The 19,541-nt window shown below is 26.0% G+C and overlaps 1 protein-coding gene across 1 annotated transcript in view; it reads left to right on the top strand.

Annotated features, from left to right (window-relative positions):
• Lar (tyrosine-protein phosphatase Lar) overlaps positions 1-19,541 on the top strand; it is a gene marked incomplete in the record, with an annotated part of 1,210,349 nt that overhangs the window by 1,157,983 nt on the left and 32,825 nt on the right. Inside the window, 1 exon segment of the mRNA XM_075293564.1 lies at positions 4,660-4,956. Coding sequence (XP_075149679.1) covers positions 4,660-4,956 — 297 coding nt within the window.

Here is a 19,541-nt window from a genome sequence, read left to right as displayed (position 1 = left end):
AATTTTTTCAAAATTTTATTTCTATAGAAAATTTTGTCAAAATTTTACTTCTATAGAAAATTTTGTCAAAATTTTATTTCTATAGAAAATTTTTGTCAAAATTTTATTGCTATAGAAAATTTTGTCAAAATTTTACTTCTATAGAAAATTTTGTCAAAATTTTATTTCTATAGAAAATTTTATGTCTATAGAAAATTTTGTCAACATTTTATTTGTATGGAACATTTTCTCAAAAATTTTATTTCTATAGAAAATTTTGTCAAAATGTTATTTCTATAGAAAATTTTGTCAAAATGTTATTTCTATAGAAAATTTTTTCAACAAATTTATTTCTATAGAAAATTTTCTCAAAAAATTAATTTCTATAGAAAATTTTCTCAAAATTTGTGTTTATATAGAAAATTTTCTCACAAATATATTTCTTTAGAAAATTTTCTCAAAAAATTTATTGTATAGAAAATTTTGTCAAAATTTTATTCAAAAGGAAAATTGTCTCAAAATGTTATTTCTATGGAACATTTTCTCAAAACTTTTATTTCTATAGAAAATTTTGTCAAAATTGTATTCCTATAGAAAATTTTGTCAAAATTTTATTTCTATAGAAAATTTTCTCAAAAATTTTATTTCTATAGAAAATTTTCTCAAAAGTTTTATTTCTATAGAAAATTTTTGAAGTACCTCTTTGTTGAAGAGTAATAATTTGCACATTTTACCATTTGTTTTACAATTGTACCAATTATGACAACAGGGTTTGCGATTCCGAATATCGGACCATGAGGGCATAAATCACCGAAATGAAATTCTCTTCGGAGTTCTCTAATATGCCTATTAGTACATGGAACATTTTTGCCCCCATTTCCTATAAAATTATTATACAATAATTCTTATTTCACATACGGTGTATCATTTAATTGTTTTCTTTGACCTCTACTCTGGTCATTGTATTCTGTTACGTCCGATTACATTGTGAACTATTCACATGGCAAACTTATGAAATTGTTATACTGTGTTTTTTTTTTGTCATTATTTTTTAATTAACATCAAACTCATTGAAGTTGAAGAGAAAAATATATTCCATAATAATAGCAACAATAAATGTTTGCAATTTATTCATTGTTATTGATTCATTTGCTCGTTTTTGCCTTTTAACAATGACACTTGGAAAAGTTTTTGAGTTTTACTTTAAGGACATTTTATAAACTGCTTACTCTCAAATATTTACAATATGTTGATATTTCGTTTAATATATTGTTATGTTTTACTAAAGATTTAATGCCTAAAGTTAGTAGGTTAAATGGGGGAAAAATGAGCCACTAAAGTGCAAAGGAAATTATGGAAAATAAATTCATACAATTTTGGATTAATATATCCCCAAATTTGTCTGTACATTAAATTCGTTATTTTTAGAGTAATTTTTGTAGACGTATTTCTTTGTCGTCTACATTAAATGTTATGGTAGGAGGAATAAAATCAGTCTGAAAAATCCTAAGGCTTACCACAAAATATTCAAAGAACATAAAGTTGTTCCGTAATAGCCTCCATATAAACCATATATCTTATATGTTGTCTTGAGAGTTATGTTCAGATCCATAAACAAACATGTCTATATTACTTTAAATGATTGAGAAATTCCTACAGCATACAGAAAAAAAAATTCACTTAAAATTTTCCAATTAAAATTTTAATTGAGTTTTAAACAATATTCAAATTTAATTGAATCAACAAATTTTTTAATTACAACAAAAATTAATTGTATCAATTAATTTTTTAATTGGACCAATTAATTTTTTAATTGACCTTCAATTAATTTTTAATTGATACTATCATTTCTGTGATTGAAGATATTTCAATTAAAAAATTAATTGGATCAATTAATTTCGTGATTGAATCAGAATTTTTTTTTTGTGTGCATACACACAAACATTTTTTTCTGATTCAATCACGAAATTCATTGATCCAATTAATTTTTAATGATTGATTTTGGTTTCAATTAAAAAATTTGTTGAATCAATTAAATTTTTAATTGAATATTTTTTTTAAAATTTTTTTGTGTGTAACACCAAGCGTAAAATTCATGGTGAAGGGTATATAAGCTTCGGCGCTATGAAAATGAGAACGCTTACTTAGCAAAATAATATAAAGCGCAGATAGACCGATTTTTTACTTTATTTTCCATTTTCGTTTTAATGTCAAATTATTTAATTTTTTACAATAAAAATTTTTTACAATATTAAAAAAAAATAAAATAATAAAAAATTGATTTTTGAAACAAATCAAACCAATTTTTATTTAATTGTATTTTATTTATTATTATTTTTTTTTTTAATTTAATATAAATGGTACTAGAAATTAAAATCTATCCGGAAAATTCTAAGGCTTGTTCAAATTCTCAAAAAAAAAAAAAATGTTTCGAAATGACTTCTTGAGAAAAATGTTTAGTACCAATAAGAGATATGGCTTTATGACTCATATCATTCGGAACCATCAAATTTTATCCGATTTCCATGACATTTATTTTTGACTCTAAACGGCTCATTCGACGTCTGTTTGTGTTAAAGCTTTTACATTTTTTGATCATCCTTTAAATTATTGAAAATTCCTTGTAGCATAACACCAGGCGTAAAATCCAGGTGAAGGGTATATAAGCTTAGGCACTATGAAAATGAGCACGCTGATTAATATTTATAATATATAACAATCTACCGAATTGATATCTAAAATTCATATATTATAATTAATTTATTCTACTAGAATTTAATTTATTACCAGAGAATTTATTAAAAAAAAAAAATATTTTATTTATTTATAAAAATTTATTTTTAATTATATGCATGCTTTTAGCTCAAAGCGGATATATGTATTTCCAAACCACATATGTTTTAGTAGCCACAAATTTATTTATTTATTTAAATTTTTATAATAAATTACTTAAAGTAAGCGGCATGCCTTCCAATAAGTTTTTCCTATTCATTTTATATAACATTTCTAAAATTAAAAACAGCACACATCAATATGTTTCCAGTTTATAGTTTGTAAGATGCACCTTTAAGGCCTATATTTTTTATTTAATTTTTTTTTTTGTCTTTTGTTTTTACACAAAAATCCTATCCCACAAAAATGGTTTATGCAAAAAGACTGTGTCACTGTTTAATGTTTTCCTCTTACCCAGTTTCCAAAATAATAATTCTTTAGCGACAAAAAAATAATAATAAACCAAAAAAAAAAGTTCCCAAAATTTTAAATAAATAAATATATATTTTTTAATTTATTGTGAAATTGAAACCCTTAATTTTAAATAAATAAATAAATAAATAAATAAATAAATATATATATATATATATATATATATATATATATATATATATATATATATATATATATATATATATATATATATATATATATATATATATATATATATATATATATATATATATATATATATATATATATATATATATATATATATATATATATATATATATATATATTTTTTTTTTTTTTTGTTTTAATTTATTGTGAAATTGACACCCTTAATTTTAAATAAATAAATATATATTTTTTTTTTAATTTATAGTGAAGTCTAAAATTTAATTGTTACCTAAGCACATCAATGTTAAATCCCTAAAAAAAAAAATAAAAGCACCCTTGGCTTCTTGTGATGTCTCATTTTGCATGTTTTTGTTTGTATAATTTCTAAGCACCTTAAAATACAATAAAAAAAAATGAATTTATTTATTTAATTTTTAACAAAAAAAACATATTTTGAATTAGTTTTTATTATTTATATATTTTATTTGCAAGAATAATTTGCCAAAACTATATTTGTTTTGCATACACTTAATTAATTTACGAGTATGCATGGTTTTTATAATATATAAATTTCCAATTTTACTATAATTTATTGATTTATTTCAATTTTTTTCTTAATTGCGGTGTGGTGCTGGATAAAATAATTTTATCCAAAAATGGTAGTATCTTAGTTAGACATATGTAAACAGAACCAAACAAATATGCATTCAAAATTATTTATGACAGTGAAATTAAATTAAAAAAAATTGGTTAATTTTTCTATGTTAAAAATATATATATTGATTAAAATATAAAAAGAAATTTGCATAAACCATTGGTAAATTTTTATTATTTTCTATTATATTTTTAATTTTAAGCCAATTTTTTTCTATAAAAATTTTAGTACTATTTTTTTTTAGTAATTGTTAATTTAATGTTTAATATTTATTTTATTTTTTTATTATTTTTTGTTTCTTTTCATATCGCTTTTAATTAAACCCCCCCGAAAACAAATTTTATAATTTTGGACTTTTTTGTTACAAAATCACACATTTATGGAAATGCTGTTAATTTCATTAAAAACGCTATCAACAACAACAACAACAAAATAATATTTAATCTATTAATTATCATCATTATGTGGCTATTAAAAACAAACAACAACAAATCGACAACTCTCATCATCATTGCATTACCATCAAACGAAAATGCCACACCATATTATTATCCTTATCCCATTGTTTCTTATGTTTTGTTTTTGGATTAATTTAATGGGTTCCTATATTTCCAACAAAACGAAAATAAAATCGAACATAATATCATTGCACACACATGCATTTGTTCCTGTTCCACTTTGTATATCTGTAGTACCAGGTGCCCCACCACGTAATATAACTGCCACGGCTACCGGGCCAACTACGATTGCTGTTAATTGGTTGCCTCCCCCTCGGGAACGTTCAAATGGCCGTATTATCTATTATAGGGTATTCTTTGTAGAGGTTGGTCGCTCCGATATTGAGGCCACCATTACCACTTTGGACAAAACGAACATTGTTTTGGATGAATTGAAACGTTGGACCGAATACAAGATATGGGTGTTGGCCGGTACATCGGTGGGCGATGGACCGCGCTCGCATCCAATCATAGTGCGAACTCATGAAGATGGTATGTATGAAAATAAATTAAAAACAAAAAAAAAAAAAACGAAAAATAATAATTCCAAATAAAATTTTTAAGTTTTGTTTTACATATAAATTATATGTTTTATTTCTGTATAATTTCAATTAAATTTAAAGAAAAATATTAATTTATTTTTTTTTTTTAGTTTATTATTGCTATAACATTAAATAGTCTATTGCCATTATTTTTGTCTATTTTAAAATTCCCAAATTGTGGAATGTAGTTTTATTTAATAAAACCTTTTTTTTGTATTATTTTTGTATAATTTCAATTAAATTTGAAGAGAAACATTTATTAATTTATTTTTTTTATTTAATATTGCTATAACATTTATCTATGCCATTATTTTTAAAAATTCCCAAATTGTGGAATGTAGTTTTAATTATAATTTTTTTTGTATTATTTTTGTATAATTTCAATTAAATTTGAAGAGAAACATTTATTAAAATATTTTTTATTTTTATTTAATATTGCTTTAACATTTGTCTATTGCCATTATTTTAAAAAATTCCCAAATTGTGGAATGTTCAAAATTTTATGTTCAAAATTTTATTTTTAAAAATTAAGTTTTCAATGCCTTTATTTATTTATTTTTTTTTACAAAACAAAAAAGAAGAATTTTTTAAATATTTTTTATAAGATATATAATTTTATAAAAAAATATATATCGAAAATATTTTTTTTAGTATACTCTGCACCAATCTGTTGTATTATAATTTAGGAGAAAGATGGACATTGACATTCAACCTATTTCTACCAAATTTGGTTCAAATCGTTTTATAAATACATGTAGTCGAAATTCAGTAAAACTGGCATATTTTGTCTTCAACATTGTGTTTTGGGCCACGATTTCATCACGTTCGTATGTTTATGTCATATTAACCCTTTCACTACCGATGTCCACTCACACCAAAAAAAATTTTTTCTGGTTCAATCACGAAATTGATTGATCCAATTAATTTTTTAATTGAAATGTCTTCAATCACAGAAATGATAGTATCAATAAAAAAATTAATTGATCCAATTAAAAAATTAATTGATACTATTAATTTTTGTGATTGATTTTTGTTTCAATTAAAAAATTTGTTGAATCAATTAAATTTTTAATTGAATAGTTTTTAAAACTCAATTAAAATTTTAATTGGAAAAATGTTCGTGAAATTTTTTTCTGTGCTTAGAAGGACATTCGAAAAAGATACCAAATTCTATTTTCCCACTTAGTTTCGATTTATTTCTCGATGTTATTTTAAAGTGGAGGCTTTAATATAAATAAGCTATAAATATTTTCCATATTGATGAGGTCTAAAATACATTTTTATAAACTTCTTTAGCAATAAATGAAAAATACGAAATTTTGAGATAATTTGTCTACTGTATGTTTCTAGTAAATGGACATTCATACAAAAACTATAGCTGATATTTTTTCGGGTTCTTTTTTGTATTTTGTTCTCACACTTTGAAAGATATTATAGGCCAAATAGCGCTTATTTTCATAAGGCCATTTGGTCACAATTCAAGAATCAAGTTTTCAGAACAAGCTCATATAACTCTTGAAGTAATTGAGGTAGGTTTTCAAAATGACACTTTTTGTTTGTTCTACATGCTGTTAGTACAAGTAAAAACAGAAGAAAAATTAAAGTTTTTAACATTAGGTTTATTTCGGTAGTGAAAGGGTTAATCAAAGAGTGGCTATAAGATTCAATTGCATCGACATGATGGAACAATAGGTTGCTACAAAATTTTCTTTAAATATGTAAAATATGGTTGAAATCATATCATATGTTTTTTTAATTTAAATATCGGTCCATCTTCCGGATTCATCTAGCTTTTTCATAAAAATTTACAGAGTTTAAGATTGCATACTATGTGTGCCCAAACTTGCCGGAATAAGCCCATATATTGATATAGCTCTTAATAAATTTGAACCGGTTCTTATTGGGGCGATCATGTTGGTCTACAATGTGGTGCAGAGTATGATAAAGTCGGTTTAGACTCTCCTTCCTTATTTTGCAAATAAAAAAATTAATAAAAATCCACTTAATTATTTTTACCACAAACGTTATTTTTTTTTAATTAAATTAATTATCTAAAACTATTTTATTAGATATATTTTTTATATTTTTAATTTTACTAGTTTATATTTTTTATATATATATGTTAATCACATACCTATTTTAGTTAACTTTACTAATGGTATATATTCTAAACAAAATAAATATTAATCAATTTTTTGAATTTTGATTCGTTGCAAATAAAAACGAAAATTCCCAGCAGCAACAAATATTTTTGGATAAATTATGCATATACAATATTTTTGTGAATATCGCAAAGTGTTTTCTTTTTTTTTCTATTTTCCTTTCCCATGTTGAACAGCGGAAGCTACATGCTAAAAGAAGGAAATTAGATAGCCAAATAAAATTGACAATTGAATTTTTGATGTCATTATATATTTACATATATTAAATGAAAATACTAAACAGCATTTAAACATTTAAATTGTTTAATTAAAATATATTTTTTTGTTTTTAAAATATTAGTTTTCACAAAATATATATTATTACCAAAAATTTTTAGTTTTATGCTAAAAACTACTTTTTTTAACTTCTTTAATTGTATTGATATAAGTTTTTTTTGATATATTTTTTGATAGAAAAACAAAAATTGTTTATTTTTATATAAAGTCTTAAGTATATTTTTTTTTACTTTTTAAATTTCAAGTTTTGGACGTCGAAATTAAATATTTTAATTTAAAAAAATAGTTTACCAAACAAATTTAATTGTTCTGTGCCATTTTTAATTTTTTTTAACGATTTTCAGCTTTTTTTAATTGTATTGTTTTTTTATAATTTTTTCGATAGAAAAACAAAAATTGTTTATTTTTATATACAATTTTAAGTATACTTTTTTTACTATTTTAATTTCAAGTTTTGGACGTCGGAGTTAAACATTTTAGTTTAAAAAAAAGTTTACCAAACAAATTTAATTTTTCTGTGCCATTTTTAAATTTTTTTTACGATTTTTAGCTTTTCTAAATTGTATTGATATAAGTTTTTTATATATTTTTTGATAGAAAAACAAAAATTGTTTATTTTTTACATACAATTTTAAGTATACTTTTGTTTACTATTTAAATTTCAAGTGTTTGTCATCGGAATTAAATATTTTAATTAAACAAAAAAAAAATTTACAAGCACATTTAATTTTTCTGTGCCATTTTTATTTATTTTTTTCATTTTTTTTTACGAGTTTTAGATTTTTTTAATTATGTTTGATAGATAAAAAAATTGTTTCTTTTTACATAAAAATTTATGTCTATATTTTTATCATTTCTTAGTTTATTTTCTATTTTAATTTAAATAAAATTTAATAAAAAAAATTCAAGTTCAAGGCTTGCCCAGAAAAATTTAATTTGCTAAGAAAACTATAGTTAAAAAAAAAAATATTTAATTCCGACGAAAAACACTTGATGTCGTCGGAATTAATTTTTTTCCTTAAAAACTATAGTTTTCCTAGCAAATTTAATTTTTCTGGGCAAGCCTTGAACATGAACATTTTTTATACCATCCACCATAGGATGGGGGGTATATTAACTTTGTCATTCCCTTTGTAACACATCGAAATATTGCTCTACGACCCCATAAATTATATATATATATATATATATATATATATATATATATATATATATATATATATATATATATATATATATATATATATATATATATATATATATATATATATATATATATATATATATATATATATATATATATATATATATATATATATATATATATATATATATATATATATATATATATATATATATATATATATATATATATATATATATATATATATATATATATATATATATATATATATATATATATATATATATATATATATATATATATATATATATATATATATATATATATATATATATATATATATATATATATATATATATATATATATATATATATATATATATATATATATATATATATATATATATATATATATATATATATATTCTGGGTCGTGGTGAAATTCTGAGTCGATCTAAGCATGTCCGTCCGTCCGTCCGTCTGTTAAAATCACGCTAACTTGGCACAAGTAGTTGTTAGTGATGTAGGTCGGATGGTATTGCAAATGGACCACATCGGACCACTTTTACGTATAGCTCCCATATAAACCGATCCCCAGATTTGTCCCCCCGGAGCCCCCTGGAAGAGAAAAATTCACGCAATCCGGTTGAAATTTGGTATGTGGTGTTAGTATATGGTCTCTAACAACCAAACAAACATTGGTCCATACCCGAATTAATTATATATAACCGCCATTTAAACCGATTCCCAGATTTGACCTCCAGAGCTATTGGAGAAGTAAAATTTATCCGACCCTGTTGAAATTTGGTACGTGTTGAAATTTTGTACATTGCGCTAGTATATGACCGCAAACAACCATACCAAAATTGGTCCATATCGGTCTATAGTTATATATAGCCGATCCCTAAAAATAATCTACCAAAATTTTATTTCTATAGAAAATTTTGTCAAAATTTTATTACTATAGAGAATTTTGTCAAAATTTTTATACTATAGAAAATTTTGTCAAAATTTTATTACTATAGAAAATTTTGTCAAAATTTTTTTACTATAGAAAATTTTCTTACTATAGAAAATGTTGTCAAAATTTTATTACTATACAAAATTTTGTCAAAATGTTATTTCTATGGAAAATTTTGCCAAAAGTTTTTTACTATAGAAAATTTTCTTAAAATTTTCATACTATAGAAAATTTTGTCAAAATTTTATTACTATACAAAATTTTGTCAAAATTTTATTACTATAGAAAATTTTGTCACAATTTTTTTACTATAGAAAATTTTGTCACAATTTTTTTACTATAGAAAATTTTGTCAAAATTTTATTACTATACAAAATTTTGTCAAAATTTTATTTCTATGGAAAATTTTGTCAAAATTTTTTTACTATAGAAAATTTTCTTAAAATTTTCTTACTATAGAAAATTTTGTCAAAATTTTATTACTATACAAAATTTTGTCAAAATTTTATTTCTATAGAAAATTTTGTCAAAATTTTATTACTATAGAAAATTTTGTCAAAATTTTATTTCTATAGAAAATTTTTTCAAAATTTTATTTCTATAGAAAATTTTGTCAAATTTTTATTACTATACAAAATTTTGTCTAGATTTTATTTCTATAGAAAATTTAGTCAAAATTTTATTACTATACAAAAATTTTGTCAAGATTTTATTTCTGTAGAAAATTTTGTCAAAATTTTATTTCTATAAAAAATTTAATCAAAATTTTATTACTATAAAAAATTTTGTCAAGATTTTATTTCTATAGGAAATTTTGTGAACATTTTATTTCTATAGAAAATTTTGTCAAATTTTATTGCTATAGAAAATTTTGTCAAAATTTTATTTCTATAGAATGTTTTGTACAAATTTTATTTCTATAGAAAATTTTGTCAAAATTTTATTTCTATAGAAAATTTTGTCAAAATTGTATTTCTATAGAAAATTTTGTCAAAATGAATTATTTACGTATTTAATCGTCCTTTTTTTGTTTAATATATACCCCGTATGGACTAACTTACAATTGAGAACACGGTGTTAAGAAAATTTTATTTTTATAGAAAATTTTGTCAAAATTTTATTAATATAGAACATTTTGTCAAAATATTATTACTATAGAAAATATTGTCAAAATTTTATTACTATAGAAAATTTTGTCAAAATTTTATTACTATAGAACATTTTGTTAAAATTTTATTTCTATAAAAAATTTTGTCAAACTTTACTATAAAAAATTTTGTCAAGATTTTATTTCTATAGAAAATTTTGACAAAATTTTATTTCTATAGAAAATGTTGTAAAACTTAATTATTTACGTAATCGGCCTTTTTTTGTTTAATATATACCCTGTATGGACTAACTTACGATTGTGAAAACGGTGTTAAGAAGTTTTAAGATACCTTGCCATCGGCAAGTGTTACCGCAACCCAAGTAATTCGATTGGGGATGACAGTCTTTAGTACAAGTTTCTATGCAATCCATGGTGGAGGGTACATAAGATTCGGCGTGGCCGAACTTACGGCCGTATATACTTGTTATTTATTATTGTTGTACGCCAAATACTATTTTATTTTATTTTATTTTAGTTCTTTAGTAGTTTTTTTCTTTTTAATTGTATTAATATAAAAAAATTGTTTCTTTTTACATAAAAATTTATTTATATTTTTATCATTTCGTATTTTAATTTGTCTTCGGAATTAAATATTTTATTTAAAAGCTACAATTTTGCTAGCAAATTTAATTTTGCTTGGCAAGCCTGCAACTTGAACATTTTTCTATTTATTATTATGGTTTGTTTTATGCCAAAAATTATTTTATTTTATTTTTTTTAGTTCTTTAGTAGTTCTATTCTTTTTAATTGTATTAATATAAGTTTTTATAATATTTTTGATAGATAAACAACAATTATGTGTTTTTACATAAAATTTTAAGTAAATTTTTGTTTTAATCCGTTTTTAGTTTATTTACTAACCAAATTTTTTTGTTTTTTTCCTAGACGTTAAATATTTTAATTTAAAAAATAGTTTTTCTAGCAAATTTTATTTTTTTTGTAAAAGCCTTGAATTTGAACATTTTTTAATGAATTTATTTATTTATTATTATAATTTTTTGGTTTCTTCAAAATTTGTATTTATACAAATAAGTTATAATATCAGGAAAATGATATGAAATTATTTTGATGTAAAACAAACATTATTTTGATGTAAAAGAAACATTTATGGCAAATAAATATCAGAAATGTCAATAATATCATATATAAAATCATTTTTTAAATCCCTAAAAATTAAATTGTTTGTATAAAAACGAATTATATAAATATTTTCAATTGAAATTATTATTTTATTTAAAGTTTATTTAACAATCAATTTATTATAATATTCACTGGTAAAAATAGTTGGCACATTGAAATTCTGTTTCATTGAAATAATTTTCGTAAAATGTTTTTTTTTTTTTAACTTTATTTTGATTCAATTTCTATACAATATTTGTTTTTATTTTTATTTAATTTATTTTTTGGACAAAGAAAAAAACAAAATAACGAAATCTCTGCTAGACACAAGCCCTGATTCACATATATTTATTTTTTCAAAGTTTATTTGAATTTTAATATTTTTCGTTGATTGAATTCTATTTAAAATAAGTGTAATGCACAAAACGAAAATCACGGCAACTAAAAACATAGAAATGAAATTGGCACCTGATATTTGCATATTTTTTGGTCACACCTTTAGCGTTTTAGTCGAAACAAAAACCAAGGAAAACCAATATAACTAATTTAAGGTTGTTTTTTTGGTATTAATGATTTTTTTGTTTTTGCACAAATATATCAATTTTTTGGTATTGTCATAGACATACATGACAAATGCATTTTTCAATTACAATTGCTTTTGTCACCATATAAATGGACAAATATGTTAATTATGTTTTTTTGTTCATGATATAAATATAAAATGCACCATAACTACACTATATTATTTGTTTTAAAATTTAAAACCATTTTTTGTGCTACTTTTTTGCAAGCACCATATATAGATATAAGATTTTTTGGTTTTAAATGAAACTGAATATTACCCCCCATATACAATCCATATGCACTAATTAGTTGTATGACAAAAACCTAAATTTTTGTCAATTTTTTTAAAAAAAACTTCTTCTTGCATGACTGATAAAATTTTTTTTTTTGATTTTTTAAGAATAAAAACTATTGCATGGTATGGATATTTTAATTATTATTAAATTTTATTTTAAGTAAAAATACTAAGAATTGTATATGACTTCTAGGTTTTTATTAAAAGTACAGTGAAACAATTTAAAAATTTAAGAGAATCAGCAAATTATTTTATCTATACATAGATTTTTTTTTATAAAATCTTTAATTATACCACACATAAGTACAATTTATACTCAAAAATAATAGGGTTTTTGTTTTTATTAAAAGTTCTTCATTCTAAGCTAAATTTATATGGGACATATATCATTTTAGTTATTGGAGGTACATATATGTATATTTTTATTGAGAATCGGCCTCGCACTCTATCTATTTGCATTGGGAGAACAATATTTAATTTTTTTTAAATATTAGCTGCGGGCCTTCCACTTGTCCATCCAAATAATAAGAATTAAATATGGAATTTAAGTTATCCGGCAAAGCAGACCTTCATGGAAATCCCCTCTTCATTCGAATGAAATTACTAACTTTTAAATTCGTATCCAATGTCTTCCTATGTTTGCCCCTAAAAATATGCTTCGGGTATATGCGCTTTTTTGGAATCTAATAGAAAATTTCTCATAACGTACGTCCGTGGTACCGTTGTGATATTCTAGTGTGAAATGTTTTTTTTTTGAAAATTTGAAGTAAACCCATTGTTGAGATTATCCAGCCAAGCAGGTCTCGTGACTATCATCTCTTCATTCGAATGAATGAGGGACTTTTAAATTCGAATCCATCGCCCCTAAAAATATAACCCGGGTATATTCACTATTTTGAAGTGTTATAGGAAAAGTTGCATGCCTTACGCCTATGTTATCGTTGTAGCTTTTAAATGTCAAATTGTTTTTTAGGAACTTGATGTAAATCCATTTATGAGCTTATCTGGACAATCAACTATTCATTCGACTGAAATTTGTACCCAGTCAGGGACTTCTAAAAATTTTTTACAAGAGCATATCGAGCATTATACCATAGTATTTTCAAGCGGAAACATATAATGTCTGATAAAGGGTGATACGGTCAAAATTTGGTCAAGGGAAAACGCGTGTAAATCGGTGAAATCGTTTATTTAAAAAATCAAATTAAATTTCTTTTTCAAGTTCAATTAGTATAAAATTCAGGAAAAATATTCAGTTAGGCTTTCGCTTTTCCAAATCCGAATTGCCGGGCCTCACGCTTGACACCTGCCATCAGATTTTGTACAGCCACCTTGTCCACCTTCTTCGCCGCAGAAAGCCAGTTTGCCTTGAACTGCTGTTCGTCCTTAGCAGTTTTTTTTGGTCTTCTTTAGGTTCCGCTTGACAAAAGCCCAGTATTTCTCAATTGGGCGGAGCTCTGGCGTGTTGGGAGGGTTCTTGTCCTTGGGAACCACCTGCACGTTGTTGGCGGCGTACCACTCCATGGCCTTTTTACCGTAATGGCAAGATGCCAAATCCGGCCAAAACAGTACGGAACAATCGTGTTTCTTCAGGAAAGGCAGCAGACGTTTATTCAAACACTCTTTCACATAAATTTCTAGGTTGACAGTCTCGGAAGCTTTGAAAATGCTGCTTTTCAAGCCACAGGTACAGATGGCTTGCCAAAACAGATATTTCTTTGCGAACTTTGACAGGTTTTTAAGTGCTTGAAAATATCTGCTACCTTTCCCCTTCCTTTTGCCGTATAAAACTCCTGTCCCGGAAGCTGCTTGTAGTCGGCTTTGACGTAGGTTTCGTCGTCCATTACCACGCAGTCAAACTTCGTCAGCATCGTCGTGTACAGCCTCCGGGATCGCGCTTTGGCCGTCGTCTTTTGTTTATCATCGCGATTTGGAGTCACTACCTTCTTGTAGACGATACACCCAGCTTATTTGCGGCATCTCGGAGAGAGGTTAGGGTTTCGCTTGAAACTACCGGCAACTCTCTTTGTCGTCTCAGCGGCTTCCGGTTTTCGATTTACCCCCGATCCAGACTTCCTGGCTGTCGACAAACGTTCCCCAAAGACTTTAATTACATTTGTAACGGTTGATTTGACAACTTTTAGCGATTTTTTAGCGAGCAGCTTGATACACTGCTCTTCTTGCTTGGACGGCATTTTGACAACTGAAGAGTGAATTCCAAAATCAAAATAGGAGCAACATTCTACACACCTTAAAATGAGGGGTGTTCAGGTTTTTTAAATGCAAAATTGAAAGAAATACGTCAAGTTTATATTGACCAAATTTTGACCGTATCACCCTTTAGTATGCAAAGAAAAATGTCTACAATTGGCAAACCCGCTTAGTGCTCTGAACTGTCAATAACAAGTAGAGAAATTGTCGATATAAAAAATAATTATTCATATTTTATGAGTTGCGAAAATTTCGCTATAGGAGCATATCGAGCTTTATACCTTAGTATTAATCAAGCGGAAACATATAACGCCTGAGAGTATGCAAAGAAAAATTTCTATAATTGGTAAACCCGATTAGTGCTCTGAACTGAGAGTATATAAAATCTCTATTTAATTTTTATGCATTTAATGGCCATTTTCATGTATCTCCGTTAGACTTTAACTCCCAGTTAGCAGAAAGTAAAATCGAAATATCTTCTCTCCGGTTAACTTTAACTGAAAAATTTTTAGCAGATAAGTTCCTAACTGGCATATGAAATATATTGACAAGATGACAGACATGTCCATAGTACGGTTTAAAAGTTCGTTAGCTAACGTAGTACTAACGGAGCTTCCTGAAAATGGGGGTAAATAGAATTTTTGTAAAAAGATAGGCCACTTTTTTATTGTGTATAAGACTTTTTCTGCCCTTTCTCGGAAATTCCATATATCTCATTCCACAGTGAAATCTTAGCTTCATGTGAAATTTATTGTATATTGTGTTTGATTAAACACATTCACTCAATATGTTAAATATATAATATAAAATCAAATAATACAGATATATTTATATGAATATAATTGTAAATTATATGTAACACTTTTGCGATGATAATGTCCATCAATTTAGTTTTTTTTTTTTTGTTTCGCTGCACTTTTAATATGAATTTATGTATTTTATTAATTTAAAATCTCCAAAGAGATTTGCATAAATTATTTGCTTCGATTAAACCAATTTACACATACATCGATTTGATTAAAGACTAACATACAACATAAATACATATATTTATTTAATAAAATTTCCTTATTGCATATACATATACACTAGATATATTTTTTTACCAATTGTGGCAGCAGGTGTATAAATTTAAATCCGTTCAACGCTCCCAATCGTACTAAAATACAATTGTACAAATTTTCGTTTGTTTATTGTTTTTCTTTCGATATAGAAATTCAGCATATAAATAAATATCACAGTTAATTTTATAAAACACACACATATGCAAGTATTACAAAAAAAGACTTAATAATATGAAAAAACACAACATGTTATTGCCATAAGTATTTATATAAATCATATTTATTTTAAGCTTGAAATATAGTTACCTGCATAAAATGATAAACAGCTAGCAAAGTGTAAACGGATTGTTTTTTTTCCATCAATTGTCCTGAGCGTAGCAAATGTTTACTTTGAATGGTAGTATGGATTCTGAAACTGCTATTGATGGAAAAATTTAAATGATTAAATAAAAAATATGAGCCTTAATTAATTACTAGGTGTTAATATTGGTTTATAAGGATTTGATTCGTGCAAAATTGGAAAATGTTTTTCCAAGTATACAGTTTTTTCCAAATATTAAAATAGAGGGCAGTTGCCACATGTCTTAGTAATTAAAGCTTTACTGTGATATTCCCACATGTTCCGATATTCGGATACGCAAATCGCAAGATATTATTTTTCTTATAACAAAAAAAAAATTGTGATACTCAAGGACTTCAATTCATTTTTAGTATGAACCAAAAGAGAACTGTATGCTAAATTTTAAGACAATAGGTTTTAGGGCTAAAGAAATATCGTCAAACGATTTGCGATTTCGAATATCAGAACATGGTGGATTAACTTTGATTATTTATCCATAATTAGAATGATCCGATTTAGGCAGTTCTGTTTAACTTTTTGGCATTTTAATTTCATTATGCCTCTCTCATAGAAGCTCATGTTTCTATATACACAAAAAAAAGTATTTTTGTGATTCAAACACGAACTTGACCTATCCAGTTAATTTTTTAATTAAAATGCCTTCAATCACAGAAATGATAGTATCAATAAAAAATTAATTGAATGTCAATTAAAACAAGTATATACGGCCGTAAGTTCGGCCAGGCCGAATCTTATGTACCCTCCACCATGGATTGCGTAGAAACTTCTACGAAAGACTGTCATCCACTAATTTCAACTCACTCGGATGAAATTTGCTCCTCCAAGAGGCTCCAAAACCAAATCTCGGGATCGGTTTATATGGGGGCTATAAATTATTATGGACTGATATGGACCACTTTTGGCATGGTTGTTAAATATCATATACTACCACCACGTACCAAATTTCAACCAGATGGGATGAATTTTGCTTCTCCAAAAAAAAGTCAAATCTGGCGATCGGTTTATATGGAAGCTATATATAATTATGGACAGATAGGAACCAATTCCTGCATGGTTGTTGGATACCATATACTAACATCACGTACCAAATTTCAACCGAATGGGAAGAATTTTGCTCTTCCAAGATGCTCCGGAGGTCAAATCTGGGGATCGGTTTATATGGGGGCTATATATAATTATGGACCGATTTCGACCAATTTTTGCATGGGTGTTCGAGGCCATATATTAACATCACGTACCAAATTTCAACTGAATCAGATGAATTTTGGTCTTCCAAGAGGCTCCGGAGGTCAAATCTGGTGATCGGTTTATATGGGGGCTATATATAATTATGGACCGATGTGGACCAATTTTTGCATGGTTGTTGGAGACCATATACTAACACCATGTACCAAATTTCAGCCGGATCGGATGAAATTTGCTTCTCTTAGAGGCTCCGCAAGCCAAATCGGGGGATCGGTTTATATGGGGGCTATATATAATTATATGTGGACCAATTTTTGCATGGTTGTTAGAGCCATGTACCAAATTTCAGCCGGATCGGATGAAATTTGCTTCTCTTAGAGGCCTCGCAAGCAAAATTTGGGGGTCCGTTTATATGGGGGCTATACGTAAAAGTGGACCGATATGGCCCATTTGCAATACCATCCGACCTACATCAATAACAACTACTTGTGCCAAGTTTCAAGTCGATAGCTTGTTTCGTTCGGAAGTTAGAGTGATTTCAACAGACGGACGGACATATCCGTCAGATCGACTCAAAATTTCACCACGACCCAGAATATATATACTTTGTGGGGTCTTAGAACAATATTTCGGTGTGTTACAAACGGAATGACAAAGTTAATATACCCCCCATCCTATGGTGGAGGGTATAAAATCAATTAAAAAAATAATTAAAATCAATTAAAATTTAATTAATACTATTAATTGTTGTGATTGATTTTTATTTCAATTAAAAATGTGTTGAATCAATTAAATTTTTAATTGAATATTTTTGGAAACTATTATTTATCCAATTAAGACTTTAATTGGACATTTTTTTGCGAATTTTTTTTCTGTGTAGGCACAACGTTTGGCAGCTGATGTTCAGAAGCCTTTCTTAACAAAATTTGTGCGCAATGGTCAAGGTTAGATAATTTTATTACTTGATGCCAAGTCGTAAAGACAAAATCTTTAGTGATGGGCAGGCTCATATAAATCCTTTGTATGAGCCTGGCAATCACACGCAAAAAAAAACAGGTTTGTCGGGTTCTAAAGATTTTGTCTTTACACTAAGGATTTTGGTATTGATTTCGAGTCAAAGAGGTCTAAAATTGACATAAGGACACTTTCAAAACACAATTTTCTTAAAAATTGGAATTCAGTGTACAGGAAAAAAAATACGTAAACAAATTTGAATTTGTTTTATTTTTTTGTACTATCCGATTTCCAAAGTCAGAGTCAACTTCAAGTAGAAATTATATTATGTTTCAAATAAAATGCTCCTTTAAAACACAGTGTTTAAAGACATCTGCTATTTTTGAACGCTTTTTTGCTTTTGTAGTCAAGATACAATAATCGAACAATTTAAAGACGATTTTATTGATTTTGAAGAATTTTCCAGAATTAGGTTAACTTTGGCCAAAAAAATCTTTCATGAAAAAATACCCATTTTTAAGCCGAATCATTTAATTTTAATGTCAAAACGACTTGATTGAAAAGTTTATCGACTTTTGAGCAAGGAAAAAAATCATAGAAATCGTCCTCAAAGCTAAGCAAATTCGCATTCATATCTTAAGGACAAGAAATGGTTGGTCTGAATACAATATTTTTTTCTGTGCAAGTTCCCTGAGCCTCTGGGGAGTCACTATCGATGTGTGTGGCCTAATGGAACAAAATTTTTATCCTATTTAACAAAGTCGGTCCCTTGTGAGCAATGGCTTCCTTCATATGGTAACACCGATTCCGCCGGCAGCGTTGCCAGAATTGGGGATTTCCCCAAATTGGGGACATTAAAGGGCTTAAAGAAGTACATCGAATCCTCTACATATAAAAAAAAACCTTCTTATTCCACAGCATTTATTTGGCATCCAAGGCTAATTTATAATTAATTCCGTTTGGCTGAGTAATGTTTCTGCTATTGTGAAATCATTTCGTGAGGATCGAAATGTTGAATGTGGTTCATACCGGTCCATTTTTAACAACATTTGCATTTGCTTGCATCGCATGATCTTTTCATCACCCATC

This window comes from Haematobia irritans, chromosome 2 (assembly GCF_050003625.1).
Source record: "Haematobia irritans isolate KBUSLIRL chromosome 2, ASM5000362v1, whole genome shotgun sequence".
In the NCBI taxonomy this organism is placed as follows: domain Eukaryota; kingdom Metazoa; phylum Arthropoda; class Insecta; order Diptera; family Muscidae; genus Haematobia; species Haematobia irritans.
Note: the sequence above shows the minus strand (reverse complement) of the source record. Positions and strands in the feature narration are given on the sequence as shown.